At 50.0% G+C, this 19046-nt stretch overlaps 1 protein-coding gene across 1 annotated transcript in view; it reads left to right on the forward strand.

Moving 5' to 3' along the window:
* The first annotated feature begins 10854 nt into the window (after positions 1-10854).
* FOXO1 (forkhead box O1) overlaps positions 10855-19046 on the forward strand; it is an 80504-nt gene continuing 72312 nt past the window's right edge. Inside the window, exon 1 of the mRNA XM_069758912.1 lies at positions 10855-11581. Coding sequence (XP_069615013.1) covers positions 11039-11581 — 543 coding nt within the window. The 5' untranslated portion in view covers positions 10855-11038. The remainder of the gene's footprint in view (positions 11582-19046) is intronic.

Consider the following 19046-nt stretch of genomic DNA (forward strand, 5'->3'; position numbering starts at 1 on the left):
GAAGGGTTATGGTCAGGAGGATAATTCTTGGGTGGTTGCCTCTGATGTTCATGCTGCTGATTTGGTCCGTGCATTTCATAGGGCTCATCCTGGTCGCCCTGGTGGTTCTCGTGAGGGTTCGGTGACCCCTCCTCAAGGGGGGGGTACTGTTGTGGATTCTGTTTTTGGGCTCCCTCTGGTGGTTACAGATGGTACTGGGTGACTTGTGTTTTCTGCGGTCTCTGGTGTCCACCTGTTCTATCAGGATATGGGAGTTTCCTATTTAACCTGGCTTTCTTGTCATTTCCTCGCCGGCTATCAATGTAATCAGTGTGTCTTGTTACCTCTGCTAAGTTTTTGATTTTCCTGTTCCACGTTTGGCTTAATTTTTGTCTTAGTCCAGCTTGCAGATATGTGATTCCTTTTTGCTGGTTGCTCTAGTGGGCTGATATTACTCCTCATGTTCCATGAGTTGGCACATGAGTTCAAGTAATTTCAGGATGGTTTTTTGTAGGGTTTTTTGCTGACCGCGCAGTTCACTTTTGTATCCTCTGCTATCTAGCTTTAGCGGGCCTCATTTTGCTGAATCTGTTTTCATAACTACGTATGTGCTTTCCTCTCATTTCACCGTCATTACATGTGGGGGGCTGCTATTTCTGTGGGGTGTTTCTCTGGAGGCAAGAGGGGTCTGTGTTTCTTCTCATAGGGGAAGTTAGTCCTTCGGCTGGCGCGAGACGTCTAGGAATCATCGTAGGCACGTTCCCCGGCTACAGCTAGTTGTGTGTTAGGTTCAGGATCGCGGTCAGCTCAGTTTCCATCACCCTAGAGCTTGTTTTGTTTTTTGTGCTTGTCCTTTTGTGATCCCCTGCCATTGGGATCATGACAGTGACCCAGTTCAACAAGTTAAGATCATTATTTCTTTATTACGTGGCGACCCTCAAGACTGGGCATTTTCCCTTGCGCCAGGAGATCCTGCATTATGCGATATTGATGCTCGCTGAGGATCTGTTTATACAGAGGATCTGTTTATACAGATCCTCAGCGAAATATCTCGCTGAGGATCTGTTTATACCAAGGAAGGTGACGGGCACAAGGGGGCATTCTTTGCGTCTGGAGGAGAGAAGGTTTTTCCACCAACATAGAAGAGGATTCTTTACTGTTAGGGCAGTGAGAATCTGGAATTGCTTGCCTGAGGAGGTGGTGATGGCGAACTCAGTCGAGGGGTTCAAGAGAGGCCTGGATGTCTTCCTGGAGCAGAACAATATTGTATCATACAATTATTAGGTTCTGTAGAAGGACGTAGATCTGGGGATTTATTATGATGGAATATAGGCTGAACTGGATGGACAAATGTCTTTTTTTGGCCTTACTAACTATGTTACTATGTTACTATGATGCGTTTTTTCTAGCGCTCGGATTGCTGTATGATGAACCTAATTCAGTGGATCAGGCAGAGAAAAATTTGCTGGCTCTGTGTCAGGGTCAGGATGAGGTAGAGATATATTGTCAGAAGTTTAAGAAGTGGTCTGTGCTCACTCAATGGAATGAATGTGCGCTGGCAGCAATTTTCAGAAAGGGTCTCTCTGAACCCCTTAAGGATGTCATGGTGGGATTTCCTATGCCTGCTGGTCTGAATGAGTCTATGTCTTTGGCCATTCAGATCGATCGACGCTTACGTGAGCGTAAAAATGTGCACCATTTGGCGGTATTATCTGAGCATAAACCTGAGCCTATGCAATGTGATAGGACTTTGACCAGAGCTGAACGGCAAGAACACAGACGTCGGAATGGGCTGTGTTTTTATTGTGGTGATTCCACTCATGCTATCTCCGATTGTCCTAAGCGCACTAAGCGGTTCGCTAGGTCTGCCACCATTGGTACGGTACAGTCGAAATTTCTTTTGTCCGTTACTTTGATCTGCTCTTTGTCATCCTATTCTGTCATGGCATTTGTGGATTCAGGCGCTGCCCTGAATTTGATGGACTTGGACTTTGCTAGGCGCTGTGGGTTTTTCTTGGAGCCCTTGCAGTATCCTATTCCATTGAGAGGAATTGATGCTACGCCTTTGGCCAAGAATAAGCCTCAGTACTGGACCCAAATTACCATGTGCATGGCTCCTGCGCATCAGGAGGATATTCGCTTTTTGGTGTTGCATAATCTGCATGATGTGGTCGTGTTGGGGTTGCCATGGCTACAAGTCCATAATCCAGTATTGGATTGGAAATCTATGTCTGTGTCCAGCTGGGGTTGTCAGGGGGTACATGGTGATGTTCCTGTTCTGTCTATTTCATCATCCACCCCTTCTGAGGTCCCAGAGTTCTTGTCGGATTACCAGGATGTATTTGATGAGCCCAAGTCCAATTCCCTACCTCCAAATAGGGATTGCGATTGTGCTATCGAGTTGATTCCTGGTAGTAAGTTTCCTAAGGGTCGACTGTTTAATTTGTCTGTGCCTGAGCACGCCGCTATGCGGAGTTACGTAAAGGAATCCTTGGAGAAGGGTCATATTCGCCCGTCGTCGTCGCCATTGGGAGCAGGGTTCTTTTTTGTGGCCAAGAAGGATGGTTCGTTGAGACCTTGTATTGATTACCGCCTTCTAAATAAAATCACAGTCAAATTTCAGTACCCCTTGCCGCTGCTGTCTGATTTGTTTCCTCGGATTAAGGGGGCTAGTTGGTTCACCAAGATAGATCTTCGTGGTGCGTATAATCTTGTGCGTATTAAACAGGGCGATGAATGGAAAACAGCATTTAATACGCCCGAGGGCCATTTTGAGTACCTGGTTATGCCATTCGGGCTTTCCAATGCTCCATCAGTATTTCAGTCCTTTATGCATGACATCTTCCGAGAGTACCTGGATAAATTCCTAATTGTATACTTGGATGATATTTTGGTCTTCTCGGATGATTGGGAGTCTCACGTGAAGCAGGTTTGAATGGTGTTCCACGTCCTGCGTGCGAATTCTTTGTTTGTGAAGGGGTCAAAGTGCCTCTTTGGTGTTCAGAAGGTTTCATTTTTGGGTTTCATTTTTTCCCTTTCTACTATCGAGATGGACCCTGTTAAAGTTCAGGCCATTTATGATTGGACTCAGCCGACATCTCTGAAGAGTCTGCAAAAGTTCCTGGGCTTTGCTAATTTTTATCGTCGCTTCATCAATAATTTTTCTAGTATTGCTAAACCGTTGACTGATTTAACCAAGAAGGGTGCTGATGTGGTCAATTGGTCTTCTGCTGATGTAGAAGCTTTTCAGGAGTTGAAGCGTCGTTTTTCTTCTGCCCCTGTGTTGTGCCAGCCAGATGTTTCGCTCCCGTTCCAGGTCGAGGTTGATGCTTCTGAGATTGGAGCAGGGGCTGTTTTGTCGCAAAGAAGTTCTGATGGCTCGGTGATGAAACCATGTGCCTTCTTTTCCAGGAAGTTTTCGCCTGCTGAGCGTAATTATGATGTTGGCAATCGAGAGTTTTTGGCCATGAAGTGGGCATTCGAGGAGTGGCGTCATTGGCTTGAAGGAGCTAAGCATCGCGTGGTGGTCTTGACTGATCACAAGAACTTGACTTATCTCGAGTCTGCCAAACGATTGAATCCTAGACAGGCTCGTTGGTCGCTGTTTTTCTCCCGTTTTGACTTTGTGGTTTCGTACCTTCCGGGCTCTAAGAATGTGAAGGCGGATGCCCTGTCTAGGAGTTTTGTGCCCGACTCTCCGGGTTTGCCTGAGCCGGCGGGTATTCTCAAAGAGGGGGTATTTTTGTCTGCCATCTCCCCTGATTTGCGGCGGGTGCTGCAAAAATTTCAGGCTAATAGACCTGACCGTTGCCCAGCGGAGAAACTGTTTGTCCCTGATAAATGGACGAGTGGAGTTATCTCTGAGGTTCATTGTTCGGTGTTGGCTGGTCATCCTGGAATCTTTGGTACCAGAGATTTGGTGGCTAGATCCTTTTGGTGGCCGTCTCTGTCGCGGGATGTGCGTTCGTTTGTGCAGTCCTGTGGGATTTGTGCTCGGGCTAAGCCCTGCTGTTCGCGTGCCAGTGGGTTGCTTTTGCCCTTGCCAGTCCCGAAGAGGCCCTGGACACATATCTCTATGGATTTTATTTCGGATCTCCCCGTTTCTCAAAAGATGTCGGTCATTTGGGTGGTTTGTGATCGCTTCTCTAAGATGGTCCATTTGGTACCCTTGTCTAAATTGCCTTCCTCCTCTGATTTGGTGCCATTGTTTTTCCAGCATGTGGTTCGTTTACATGGCATTCCGGAGAACATTGTTTCTGACAGAGGTTCCCAGTTTGTTTCGAGGTTTTGGCGAGCCTTTTGTGCTAGGATGGGCATTGATTTGTCTTTTTCCTTGGCTTTCCATTCTCAGACAAATGGCCAAACTGAACGAACCAATCAGACCTTGGAAACATATCTGAGATGTTTTGTTTCTGCTAATCAGGATGATTGGGTGTCCTTTTTGCCTTTGGCTGAGTTCGCCCTTAATAATCGGGCCAGCTCGGCTACTTTGGTTTCGCCGTTTTTCTGCAATTCTGGTTTCCATCCTCATTTCTCTTCAGGGCAGGTTGAGTCTTCGGACTGTCCTGGTGTGGATACTGTGGTGGATAGGTTGCAGCAGATTTGGACTCATGTAGTGGACAATTTGACATTGTCCCAGGAGAAGGCTCAAAGTTTCGCTAACCGCAGGCGCTGTGTGGGTCCCCGACTTCGTGTTTGGGATTTGGTTTGGTTGTCGTCTCGTTATATTTCTATGAAAGTTTCCTCTCCTAAGTTTAAGCCTCGTTTCATTGGTCCGTATAGGATTTCTGAGGTTCTTAATCCAGTGTCTTTTCGTTTGACCCTTCCAGCTTCTTTTTCCATCCATAATGTATTCCATAGGTCATTGCTGCGGAGATACGTGGCACCTGTGGTTCCATCCGTTGATCCTCCTGCCCCGGTTTTGGTTGAGGGGGAGTTGGAGTATATAGTGGAGAAGATTTTGGATTCTCGTTTTTCGAGACGGAAACTCCAGTACCTGGTTAAGTGGAAGGGTTATGGTCAGGAAGATAATTCCTGGGTCTTTGCCTCTGATCTTCATGGTGCCGATCTGATTCGTGCCTTTCATTTGGCTCATCCTTGTCGGTCTGGGGGCTCTGGTGAGGGTTCGGTGACCCCTCCTCAAGGGGGGGGTACTGTTGTGAATTCTGTGGTCAAGCTCCCTCCTGTGGTCATGAGTGGTACTTCGGCTGGTTCTGTCTATGAGCTTCCTCTGGTGGATGTGAGTGGGGCTGCGGCTTCTGAGTTTCCTTCCTCAGGTGACGAGGTTAAGTCGTTAGGTGCTGCTCTATTTAACTCCACCTAGTTCTTTGTTCCTGGCCTCCAGTCAATGTTCCAGTATTGGTCTTGCTCTCTCCTGGATCGTCTTGTGGCCTGTCTGCCCTAAATAAGCTAAGTTCTGCTTGTGTTACTTTTGTTTGCTATTTTTTCTGTCCAGCTTGCTATTTTGGTTTTTCTTGCTTGCTGGAAGCTCTGGGACGCAGAGGGAGCACCTCCGTGCCGTTAGTCGGTACGGAGGGTCTTTTTGCGCCCTCTGCGTGGTTGTTTGTAGGTTTTTGTGCTGACCGCAAAGCTATCTTTACTATCCTCGGTCTATTCAGTAAGTCGGGCCTCACTTTGCTAAAACCTATTTCATCTCTGTGTTTATATTTTTCATCTTTACTCACAGTCATTATATGTGGGGGGCTGCCTTTTCCTTTGGGGAATTTCTCTGAGGCAAGGTAGGCTTATTTTTCTATCTTCAGGGCTAGCTAGTTTCTCAGGCTGTGCCTGAGGCGCCTAGGTCTGGTCAGGAGCGCTCCACGGCTATCTCTAGTGTGGTGTGATAGGATTAGGGATTGCGGTCAGCAGAGTTCCCACGTCTCAGAGCTCGTCCTATGTTATTAGTAACTATCAGGTCACTTTGTGTGCTCTTAACCACCAGGTCCATTGTGTTTCTGAATCACCAGTTCATAACAGTGTGGAGGGGGAATATCAGGTCACTATATGGTGGTAATATGTGGTGTGGGGGGAATATCCGGTCACTATATGGTGGTAATATGTGGTGTGGGGGGAATATCCGGTCACTATATAGTGATAATACTGTATGTGGTGTGTGGGTCTGACCATAGGCGTGCTGCCTCATTACAGGGTCTGTCTATGGGGTTCTGCCTTATTGCAGGGTCTGACTATGGGGGTGCTGCCTTATTACAGGGTCCGCCTATAGGGGTGCTGCCTCATTACAGGGTCTGTCTATGGGGTTCTGCCTTATTGCAGGGTCTGACTATGGGGGTGCTGCCTTATTACAGGGTCCGCCTATAGGGGTGCTGCCTCATTACAGGGTCTGACTATAGGGGTGCTGCCTTATTACAGGGTCTGACTATGAAGGCTGCCTTATTACAGGGTCCGACTATGGGGGCTGCCTCATTACAGGGTCTGACTATGGGGTACTGCCTTATTACAGGGTCTGACTATGGGGTGCTGCCTTATTACAGGGGCTGCCTTATTACAGGGTCCGACTATGGGGGCTGCCTCATTACAGGGTCTGACTATGGGGGTGCTGCCTTATTACAGGGTCTGACTATGGGGGTGCTGTCTTATTACAGGGGCTGCCTTTTTACAGGGTCTGACTATGGGGGTGCTGCCTTATTACAGGGTCTAACTATGGGGTTGCTGCCATATTACAGGGTCTGACTATGGGGGTCCTGCCTCATTACAGGGTCTGACTATGGGGGTGCTGCCTTATTATAGGGTCTGCCTATAGGGGTGGTGCCTTACTAAAGGGTCTGCCTATAGGGGTGCTGCCTTATTACAGGGTCTGACTATGGGGGTGCTGCCTTATTACAGGCTCTGCCGCCTTATTATAGGGTCTGACTATGGGGTGCTGCCTTATTACAGTGTCTGCCTATGGGGGCTGCAGTATGCTATAGAGTCTGCCTATGGGGAGTGAATTATACTATATTGTGGACTATTTGGTGCATTATGCTACTGTATATGGAGGCTATCTAGGGGGCCATCATACAGTATGGAGATTACAGTGTGGGGGTCATTATGCATTGTTGGAGCTATTAAACAGTTTGGGGGCTACTAAGGGGTCAGTATACTGTGTATAGGGGAGCTGTTCAGGGGGAGACTCGGGACTTTATTAAATGTAAAGTGGGCACTTATTGTTATAGGGGAACTCATGTTACTGTAGCTATCAAAGGGGCTCAGAGGGCATTATTACTTTCTAGGGGCAAAATATGGGCACTGTTTTCTAGGGCACTTGCACCCGGAATTACTATATTATAGACGGGTGCTTTAGAATTTAGAGGGCACAGAGAACCACACAGCAGGGGCAGTAATAGGGACACATACGGCAGCAGCTCAGTATTGGGGTATCAGGTGCAGTAATAGGGACACATATGGCAGCAGTGGCTCAGTATTGGGGTATCAGGAGCAGTAATAGGGACACATACGGCAGCAGCTCAGTATTGGGGTATCAGGGGCAGTAATAGGGACATATACGGCAGCAGCGGCTCAGTATTGGGGTATCAGGAGCAATAATAGGGACACATACAGCAGCAGCGGCTCAGTATTGGGGTATCAGGTGCAGTAATAGGGACACATACAGCAGTAGCGGCTCAGTATTGGGGTATCAGGTGCAGTAATAGGGACATATATGGCAGCAGCAGCTCAGTATTGGGGTATCAGGAGCAATAATAGGGACACATACGTCAGCAGCGGATCAGTATTGGGGTATCAGGGGCAGTAATAGGGACACATACGGCAGCAGCGGCTCAGGATTGGGGTATCAGGAGCAATAATAGGTACACATATGGCAGCAGTGGCTCAGTATTGGGGTATCAGGTGCAGTAATAGGGACACATACAGCAGTAGTGGCTCAGTATTGGGGTATCAGGGGCAGTAATAGGGACACATACGGCAGCAGCGGCCCTGTATTGGGGTATCAGGGGCAGTAATAGGGACACATACGGCAGCAGCAGCTCAGTATTGGGGTATCAGGGGCAGTAATAGGGACACATACGGCAGCAGTGGCTCAGTATTGGGGTATCAGGGGCAGTAATAGGGACACATATGGCAGCAGCGGCTCAGTATTGGGGTATCAGGGGCAGTAATAGGGACACATACGGCAGCAGTGGCTCAGTATTGGGGTATCAGGTGCAGTAATAGGACATATACGGCAGCAGTGGCTCAGTATTGGGGTATCAGGTGCAGTAATAGGAACACATACGGCAGCAGCGGCTCAGTATTGGGTTATCAGGGGCAGTAATAGGGACACATACGGCAGCAGTGGCTCAGTATTGGGGTATCAGGTGCAGTAATAGGGACACATACGGCAGCAGCGGCTCAGTATTGGGGTATCAGCAGGATGAGGAGTTTGTGCAGGTTGGGAATAGATGGTGATGGGGCTGGATTATGAGAAGTTAAATATGTCTTTGTTGTATTCTCTGCAGGTGAGTCGTTGCTGGAAGAAGTCGTCATGTCGGTCTGGGCCAGATGGAAAAGACGGGAAAAATTAATGATTCCATCAGAAAGGACGTCAGCGGTAAGACATTATCTGTAACTGTGCTGTGATCTGTTATATATATGTTCTGTAGGACTGGTATCTACCACCGACCAGATGGCGGTAATATCCATATTGGTCTTTATATATAGATTATCTTCAGTAACAGCGCGGTCATCTCCTCCACTATGGCTACGTTCACATTAGCGTTGCGCCGCCGTGCGTCGGCGACGCAACGCGCGACGCACGCTAAAACGCACGCAAACGCGCGCAAAAACGCGCGCGTTTTGCGACGCGTGCGTCGTTTTCCGACGAAAATCGGACGCACAGAAAATGCTACATGTAGCGTTTCCTTGCGTCCGACGCTAGCGTCGGAAACGACGCACGTGGCGAAAAACGCCACCAAAACGACGCACGCGTCCCCTATGTTAAACATAGGGGCGCGTCGCCGCTGCGTCGCCGCTGCGTCGCCGGCGCAACAGCGACGCACATTGGCGGAACGCCAATGTGAACGTAGCCTATTAGGGCACGTCACCGAGTTGTAATCCAAGTTACCTGGTTAGGGGCGCACTCAGAAGCTTCGCCCCCCCCCCCCCCCCAGACCAAAACCCTAGCTGCGCCTCTGGTGTGGGGGGATTATCAGGTCACTATATGGTGGTAATATGTGGTGTGGGGGGAATATCGGGTCACTATATGGTGGTAATATGTGGTGTGGGGGGAATATCGGGTCACTATATAGTGGTAATATGTGGTGTGGGGGGAATATCCGGTCACTATATGGTGGTAATATGTGGTGTGGGGGGAATATCAGGTCACTCTATAGTGATAACGTGTTGTGGGGGTATTATCCGGTCACTATGTGGTGGTAATGTGGTGTGGGTGGATTATCCAGTAACTATGTGGTGTGGGCAGATTATCCAGTCACTATATGGTGATAATATGTGGTGAGAAGGGATTATCGGTCACTATATGGTGGTAATATGTGGTGTGGGGGGAATATCAGGTCACTCTATAGTGATAACGTGTTGTGGGGGTATTATCCGGTCACTATGTGGTGGTAATGTGGTGTGGGTGGATTATCCAGTAACTATGTGGTGTGGGCAGATTATCCAGTCACTATATGGTGATAATATGTGGTGAGAAGGGATTATCGGTCACTATATGGTGGTAATATGTGGTGTGGGGGGAATATCAGGTCACTCTATAGTGATAACGTGTTGTGGGGGTATTATCCGGTCACTATGTGGTGGTAATGTGGTGTGGGTGGATTATCCAGTAACTATGTGGTGTGGGCAGATTATCCAGTCACTATATGGTGATAATATGTGGTGAGAAGGGATTATCGGTCACTATATGGTGGTAATATGTGGTGTGGGGGGAATATCAGGTCACTCTATAGTGATAACGTGTTGTGGGGGTATTATCCGGTCACTATGTGGTGGTAATGTGGTGTGGGTGGATTATCCAGTAACTATGTGGTGTGGGCAGATTATCCAGTCACTATATGGTGATAATATGTGGTGAGAAGGGATTATCGGTCACTATGTGGTGGTATATGTGCACGCTGTGGCCAAGTCACTGTAAGGCTGCCGTCACACTAGCAGTATTTGGTCAGTATTTTTCATCAGTATTTGTAGCCAAAACCAGGAGTGAAAGAAATAGAGGAAAAGTATAATAGAAACATATGCACCACTTCTGCATTTATCACCCACTCCTGGTTTTGGCTACAAATACTGATGTAAAACACTGACCAAATACTGACCGTGTGACGGCAGCGTAAGGTCGCTCCTCAGTGTTCACTCCTCGTGCCGACACGGGTGCTTCATGAGCTGCACAATGCTGTTATTATCACGGGGAACACGCGTGCTCGGAGTGCACAGCACGGCCGCGTTATCTGCTCCGGTCATTCCCCTCTCTGCTCTTTGGCTCGCTCCGGCTGTTTGTGGCGAGCGCGGCAGACACGTTGCGCACAAGGAACATAAACAAACCGCACACCTCTCCACACAGAAACATAACAATAACACGGGATCGGCCGGCACTGGCTCTTAACCCCTCTGACGCCGGCTGTGAGCTAACCTAACCAATCACAGACGGCCATTATCAAGCAAAGAAAGGCACAGACGGGGTTAAGCTAGTGACATCGCAGCCCAATCTCCGCCTACTCGCGGCATTACTAGGTGAACGCAGGAGAACACGGAAAAGTTAGGAGGGTGGAGAGGGGGAGGAGACAGCGATGGGACGCCGGGATTGGACTATGTTCTGTCAGAGAGACTCCGCCCCCTCCCCCTTTCCTTCTTTGTAGAAGTGGGCAGGTCCGGCTCGTGACGGTGGCTTCCAGTAACTGCAGCCTGTTGCCGGGGGGCAGGTCACACATTCAACAGGCGGCTGCCGAGGAGTGAGGAGCAGAGTGCGGGCGCGGTGTGTGCGGCGTGGTGACGCACAGGCTCTGTGGAGTGACGCAGCGAGCGGGTGACGCAGACTTCTTTCCCCGCGGAGCGCTGCCTCATGAAGTGACTGAAACTTTTGCGGCAAAGTTAGTGCGTAGTCCCGGGAGTCATGGCTGAAGCCGCTGCGCCCCCGGTGGTGGAGATAGACCCGGACTTCGAGCCTTTATCCCGGCCCAGGTCTTGCACTTGGCCCCTGCCCCGTCCTGAGTTCAACCCCAACAATTCCGCCACCTCGTCCCCGGCGCCCTCCCTGCAGCCCGAGCCCGCCGCCGGCAATGTGGACTTCATGAGCCTGCTGGAGGAGAGCGAGGACTACGAGCCGGGGGTCTGCGGGGACTTCCTGCAGCTGCAGCAGCACCCCCACCCGCAGCAGCAGCAGCACCCCCAGCCCGGAGCCCTGCATGCGCCCCCCAGCGTGCCGGCCCTGTCCCCGGCGTCCTCCCCGTCCCCCCTGGGAGCCCAGCAGCCCCGCAAGAGCAGCTCCTCCCGCCGCAACGCCTGGGGCAACCTGTCATACGCCGACCTGATCAGCCAGGCCATAGAGAGCGCCCCGGAGAAGAGGCTCACCCTGTCCCAGATCTACGACTGGATGGTGAAGAGCGTGCCCTACTTCAAGGACAAGGGGGACAGCAACAGCTCGGCCGGCTGGAAGGTGAGTCACCCGGCTCATCTCCTGTCTCCATCACTGCAACCTGTGACCGATAGTTGTAATGGGCTCATCTACTGTCTCCATCACTGCAACCTGTGACCGATCGTTGTAATGGGCTCATGTACTGTCTCCATCACTGCAACCTGTGACCGATCGTTGTAATGGGCTCATCTACTGTCTCCATCACTGCAACCTGTGACCGATAGTTGTAATGGGCTCATCTACTGTCTCCATCACTGCAACCTGTGACCGATAGTTGTAATGGGCTCATCTACTGTCTCCATCACTGCAACCTGTGACCGATAGTTGTAATGGGCTCATCTACTGTCTCCATCACTGCAACCTGTGACCGATAGTTGGAATGGGCTCATCTACTGTCTCCATCACTGCAACCTGTGACCGATAGTTGTAATGGGCTCATCTACTGTCTCCATCACTGCAACCTGTGACCGATAGTTGTAATGGGCTCATCTACTGTCTCCATCACTGCAATCTGTGACCGATAGTTGTAATGGGCTCATCTACTGTCTCCATCACTGCAATCTGTGACCGATCGTTGTAATGGGCTCATGTACTGTCTCCATCACTGCAACCTGTGACCGATAGTTGTAATGGGCTCATCTACTGTCTCCATCACTGCAATCTGTGACCGATCGTTGTAATGGGCTCATCTACTGTCTCCATCACTGCAACCTGTGACCGATAGTTGTAATGGGCTCATCTACTGTCTCCATCACTGTAATCTGTGACCGATAGTTGTAATGGGCTCATCTACTGTCTCCATCACTGCAACCTGTGACCGATAGTTGGAATGGGCTCATCTACTGTCTCCATCACTGCAACCTGTGACCGATAGTTGTAATGGGCTCATCTACTGTCTCCATCACTGCAACCTGTGACCGATAGTTGGAATGGGCTCATCTACTGTCTCCATCACTGCAACCTGTGACCGATAGTTGTAATGGGCTCATGTACTGTCTCCATCACTGCAACCTGTGACCGATAGTTGGAATGGGCTCATCTACTGTCTCCATCACTGCAACCTGTGACCGATAGTTGTAATGGGCTCATGTACTGTCTCCATCACTGCAACCTGTGACCGATAGTTGGAATGGGCTCATGTACTGTCTCCATCACTGCAACCTGTGACCGATAGTTGTAATGGGCTCATCTCCTGTCTCCATCACTGCAACCTGTGACCGATAGTTGTAATGGGCTCATGTACTGTCTCCATCACTGCAACCTGTGACCGATAGTTGGAATGGGCTCATCTACTGTCTCCATCACTGCAACCTGTGACCGATAGTTGTAATGGGCTCATCTACTGTCTCCATCACTGCAACCTGTGACCGATAGTTGTAATGGGCTCATCTACTGTCTCCATCACTGCAACCTGTGACCGATAGTTGTAATGGGCTCATCTACTGTCTCCATCACTGCAACCTGTGACCGATAGTTGTAATGGGCTCATCTACTGTCTCCATCACTGCAACCTGTGACCGATAGTTGTAATGGGCTCATCTACTGTCTCCATCACTGCAACCTGTGACCGATAGTTGTAATGGGCTCATCTACTGTCTCCATCACTGCAACCTGTGACCGATAGTTGTAATGGGCTCATCTACTGTCTCCATCACTGCAACCTGTGACCGATAGTTATAATGGGCTCATCTACTGTCTCCATCACTGCAACCTGTGACCGATAGTTGGAATGGGCTCATCTACTGTCTCCATCACTGCAACCTGTGACCGATAGTTGTAATGGGCTCATGTACTGTCTCCATCACTGCAACCTGTGACCGATAGTTGGAATGGGCTCATCTACTGTCTCCATCACTGCAACCTGTGACCGATAGTTGTAATGGGCTCATGTACTGTCTCCATCACTGCAACCTGTGACCGATAGTTGGAATGGGCTCATGTACTGTCTCCATCACTGCAACCTGTGACCGATAGTTGTAATGGGCTCATCTCCTGTCTCCATCACTGCAACCTGTGACCGATAGTTGTAATGGGCTCATGTACTGTCTCCATCACTGCAACCTGTGACCGATAGTTGGAATGGGCTCATCTACTGTCTCCATCACTGCAACCTGTGACCGATAGTTGTAATGGGCTCATCTACTGTCTCCATCACTGCAACCTGTGACCGATAGTTGTAATGGGCTCATCTACTGTCTCCATCACTGCAACCTGTGACCGATAGTTGTAATGGGCTCATCTACTGTCTCCATCACTGCAACCTGTGACCGATAGTTGTAATGGGCTCATCTACTGTCTCCATCACTGCAACCTGTGACCGATAGTTGTAATGGGCTCATCTACTGTCTCCATCACTGCAACCTGTGACCGATAGTTGGAATGGGCTCATCTACTGTCTCCATCACTGCAACCTGTGACCGATAGTTGTAATGGGCTCATCTACTGTCTCCATCACTGCAACCTGTGACCGATAGTTGGAATGGGCTCATCTACTGTCTCCATCACTGCAACCTGTGACCGATAGTTGTAATGGGCTCATCTACTGTCTCCATCACTGCAACCTGTGACCGATAGTTGGAATGGGCTCATCTACTGTCTCCATCACTGCAACCTGTGACCGATAGTTGTAATGGGCTCATCTACTGTCTCCATCACTGCAATCTGGGACCGATAGTTGTAATGGGCTCATCTACTGTCTCCATCACTGCAACCTGTGACCGATAGTTGTAATGGGCTCATCTACTGTCTCCATCACTGCAACCTGTGACCGATAGTTGTAATGGGCTCATCTACTGTCTCCATCACTGCAACCTGTGACCGATAGTTGTAATGGGCTCATCTACTGTCTCCATCACTGCAACCTGTGACCGATAGTTGTAATGGGCTCATCTACTGTCTCCATCACTGCAACCTGTGACCGATAGTTGTAATGGGCTCATCTACTGTCTCCATCACTGCAACCTGTGACCGATAGTTGTAATGGGCTCATGTACTGTCTCCATCACTGCAACCTGTGACCGATAGTTGTAATGGGCTCATCTACTGTCTCCATCACTGCAATCTGTGACCGATAGTTGTAATGGGCTCATGTACTGTCTCCATCACTGCAATCTGTGACCGATAGTTGTAATGTAACCAGATTGCAGGCTGAGATCTGCAGCGGCGGTGACTGTGCGGCGGGGATCTCTGTACCATGTGCGGTGACACTGTGCAGCAGTGATCTCTGTACCATGTGTGGTGACACTGTGCGGCGGTGATCTGTGTACTGTGTGCGGTGACACTGTGCGGAGGTGATCTGTGTACGGTGACACTGTGCGGAGGTGATCTGTGTACCGTGTACGGTGACACTGTGCGGCGGTGATCTGTGTGTGGTGGCACTGTGCGGCGGTGATCTGTGTGCGGCGGTGATCTGTGTGCCGTGTGTGGTGACACTGTGCGGCGGTGATCTGTGTGCGGTGACACTGTGCGGCGGTGATCTGTGTGCGGTGACACTGTGCGGCGGTGATCTGTGTGCGGTGACACTGTGCGGCGGTGATCTGTGTGCGGTGACACTGTGCGGCGGTGATCTGTGTGCGGTGACACTGTGCGGCGGTGATCTGTGTGCGGTGACACTGTGCGGCGGTGATCTCTGTACCGTGTGCGGTCACACTGCGGCGGCGACAGTGTGCGGCGGTGATCTCTGTACCACGTGCGGTCACACTGTGCGGTGGTGACAGTGTGCAGCGGTGATCTCTGTACCACATGTGGTGACACTGCGCGGCGGTGATCTCTGTACCATGTGCGGTCACACTGTGCGGCGGTGATCTCTGTACCATGTGCGGTCACACTGTGCGGCGGTCACACTGTGCGGCGGTGATCTCTGTACCATGTGCGGTCACACTGTGCGGCGGTCACACTGTGCAGCGGTGATCTCTGTACCATGTGCGGTCACAGTGTGCGGCGGTGACACAGTGCGGCGGTGATCTCTGTACCATGTGCGGTCACACTGTGCGGCGGTCACACTGTGCGGCGGTGATCTCTGTACCATGTGCGGTCACACTGTGCGGCGGTCACACTGTGCGGCGGTGATCTCTGTACCATGTGCGGTGACACTGCGGCGGTGATCTCTGTACCATGTGCGGTCACAATGTGCGGCAGTGACACAGTGCGGCGGTGATCTCTGTACCATGTGCGGTCACACTGTGCGGCGGTGATCTCTGTACCATGTGCGGTCACACTGTGCGGCGGCGATCTCTGTACCATGTGCGGTGACACTGCGGCGGTGATCTCTGTACCATGTGCGGTCACACTGTGCGGCGGTCACACTGTGCGGCGGCGATCTCTGTACCATGTGCAGTGACACTGCGGCGGTGATCTCTGTACCATGTGCGGTCACACTGTGCGGCGGTCACACTGTGCGGCGGCGATCTCTGTACCATGTGCGGTGACACTGCGGCGGTGATCTCTGTACCATGTGCGGTTTGTCACTTGCCATTTACTTCTGTACAGTCATGTGGGGTCACAAGTACAGAAATTCTCAGGTTGATCATTGATCGCAGAATTTCAGCCCAGTGTAAAGTTATGGAGGAACTGTCCTCATCTTAGATGATAAATCAGGGCTCCTTAATGTAGCGGCTGCTGGAGACCATTGATTGCCTGCAGCGCTGACACTTGACACAATACCTGATGTATAAACAGCACTTGAGTGTCAGATTACTGTGTGATGTTCCCTGGTGATAACCTGCTGCCAGGTGTCAGCGCCATCAGGTAACCCAACTCCTGGTAGTACCCGCACCGCCTGACAATGGGATGAGCTGAGCCGAGGGGATTGTCTGCATTGGATGGGGCCCTGGGGACCACGTCTGCGACTGTGCAGCTATTACCCGACTCCGAGGCTCAGGGCTGATTACAGGAGCTATCCCCATGATGAGCCTGAATTTACTATAATAGGGCTCCGAGGAGTCTCTGCACGCCGCAGTCAGACTATAGACAGCTTGTGGCTGGCGTGTATCCTGGGCATTCACAGAGTACATGTATGTGATGTGACTATAGACGGCTTGTGGTGGCTGGCGTGTATCCTGTGCATTCAGAGTACATGTATGTGCTGTGACTATAGACGGCTTGTGGTGCCTGGCGTGTATCCTGTGCATTCAGAGTACATGTATGTGCTGTGACTATAGACGGCTTGTGGTGGCTGGCGTGTATCCTGTGCATTCAGAGTACATGTATGTGCTGTGACTATAGACGGCTTGTGGTGGCTGGCGTGTATCCTGTGCATTCAGAGTACATGTATGTGCTGTGACTATAGACTGCTTGTGGTGGCTGGCGTGTATCCTGTGCATTCAGAGTACATGTATGTGATGTGCTGTGACTATAGACGGCTTGTGGTGCCTGGCGTGTATCCTGGGCATTCAGAGTACATGTATGTGCTGTGACTATAGACGGCTTGTGGTGGCTGGCGTGTATCCTGTGCATTCAGAGTACATGTATGTGATGTGACTATAGATGGCTTGTGGTGGCTGGCGTGTATCCTGTGCATTCAGAGTACATGTATGTGATGTGCTGTGACTATAGACGGCTTGTGGTGCCTGGCGTGTATCATGTGCATTCAGAGTACATGTATGTGCTGTGACTATAGACGGCTTGTGGTGGCTGGCGTGTATCCTGTGCATTCAGAGTACATGTATGTGATGTGACTATAGATGGCTTGTGGTGGCTGGCGTGTATCCTGTGCATTCAGAGTACATGTATGTGATGTGACTATAGATGGCTTGTGGTGGCTGGCGTGTATCCTGGGCATTCAGAGTACATGTATGTGATGTGCTGTGACTATAGACGGCTTGTGGTGCCTGGCGTGTATCCTGGGCATTCAGAGTACATGTATGTGCTGTGACTATAGACGGCTTGTGGTGGCTGGCGTGTATCCTGTGCATTCAGAGTACATGTATGTGCTGTGACTATAGACTGCTTGTGGTGGCTGGCGTGTATCCTGTGCATTCAGAGTACATGTATGTGATGTGCTGTGACTATAGACGGCTTGTGGTGCCTGGCGTGTATCCTGGGCATTCAGAGTACATGTATGTGCTGTGACTATAGACGGCTTGTGGTGGCTGGCGTGTATCCTGTGCATTCAGAGTACATGTATGTGATGTGACTATAGATGGCTTGTGGTGGCTGGCGTGTATCCTGTGCATTCAGAGTACATGTATGTGATGTGCTGTGACTATAGACGGCTTGTGGTGCCTGGCGTGTATCATGTGCATTCAGAGTACATGTATGTGATGTGACTATAGATGGCTTGTGGTGCCTGGCGTGTATCCTGGGCATTCAGAGTACATGTATGTGCTGTGACTATAGACTGCTTGTGGTGGCTGGCGTGTATCCTGTGCATTCAGAGTACATGTATGTGATGTGCTGTGACTATAGACGGCTTGTGGTGCCTGGCGTGTATCCTGGGCATTCAGAGTACATGTATGTGATGTGACTATAGACGGCTTGTGGTGGCTGGCGTGTATCCTGTGCATTCAGAGTATATGTATGTGCTGTGACTATAGACTGCTTGTGGTGGCTGGCGTGTATCCTGGGCATTCAGAGTATATGTATGTGCTGTGACTATAGACGGCTTGTGGTGGCTGGCGTGTATCCTGGGCATTCAGAGTACATGTATGTGATGTGACTATAGACTGCTTGTGGTGGCTGGCGTGTATCCTGGGCATTCAGAGTACATGTATGTGATGTGACTATAGACGGCTTGTGGTGGCTGGCGTGTATCCTGTGCATTCAGAGTACATGTATGTGATGTGCTGTGACTTCTGTAGATCAGTGTTTCTGAACTCCACTCCTTGAGTTCCCCCACAGGTAACTGGTCATGTTTTCAGGATATCCTTAGTATCACATAGGTGATGTAAGAATTGTCGAGTTCTCAGAAATCTCCATAGTTATGATCTGGACTGGCTAACCTTAAAATCATTGCTGTTTAGTCTGTAAGCTAAACCTCAGACTCCTCAATTACCCTGACTCCGACCCCACAGCACTGGTCACTACTGAGCATGTACATAAAGTGCAGCACAGACTCATCTCCACTAAAAGCCCAGATCTTTAGATCAGGAACAGAACAGACATTTCATTACTTTCCCAAATTATTCTGAATAAAACTTGAAGCGCTTACAGGTCGATTTTTTTTTTTTTTTTTTTTTTTTTTTTTTTTACAAACTCCGACTCCACCAAAATCGGCAGACTCCATAACCCTGCTTAAGCTAATGATTTGTGGGGGTACTTGAGCACTGGAGTTCAGAAATGCTGGCACAGAGGGAAGGTATGAAGGGTTGTATGAGGGTCTTTCTCTGCTGTAATCTATATGTGCATCATGTGCTCTCTGGACATTACTTCTTGTGGGCTGTATGTGTGGCTCGCTTCCTATATAAGCACCATGACTTCTGCTGTGACATTACTGCTTGTGGGTTGTATGTTTGGCTGCCTCTGCTCTTAGTCTAAGTTCACATTTGCG

The sequence above is a fragment of the Ranitomeya imitator genome, chromosome 3 (genome assembly GCF_032444005.1).
Source record: "Ranitomeya imitator isolate aRanImi1 chromosome 3, aRanImi1.pri, whole genome shotgun sequence".
NCBI classification, from domain to species: domain Eukaryota; kingdom Metazoa; phylum Chordata; class Amphibia; order Anura; family Dendrobatidae; genus Ranitomeya; species Ranitomeya imitator.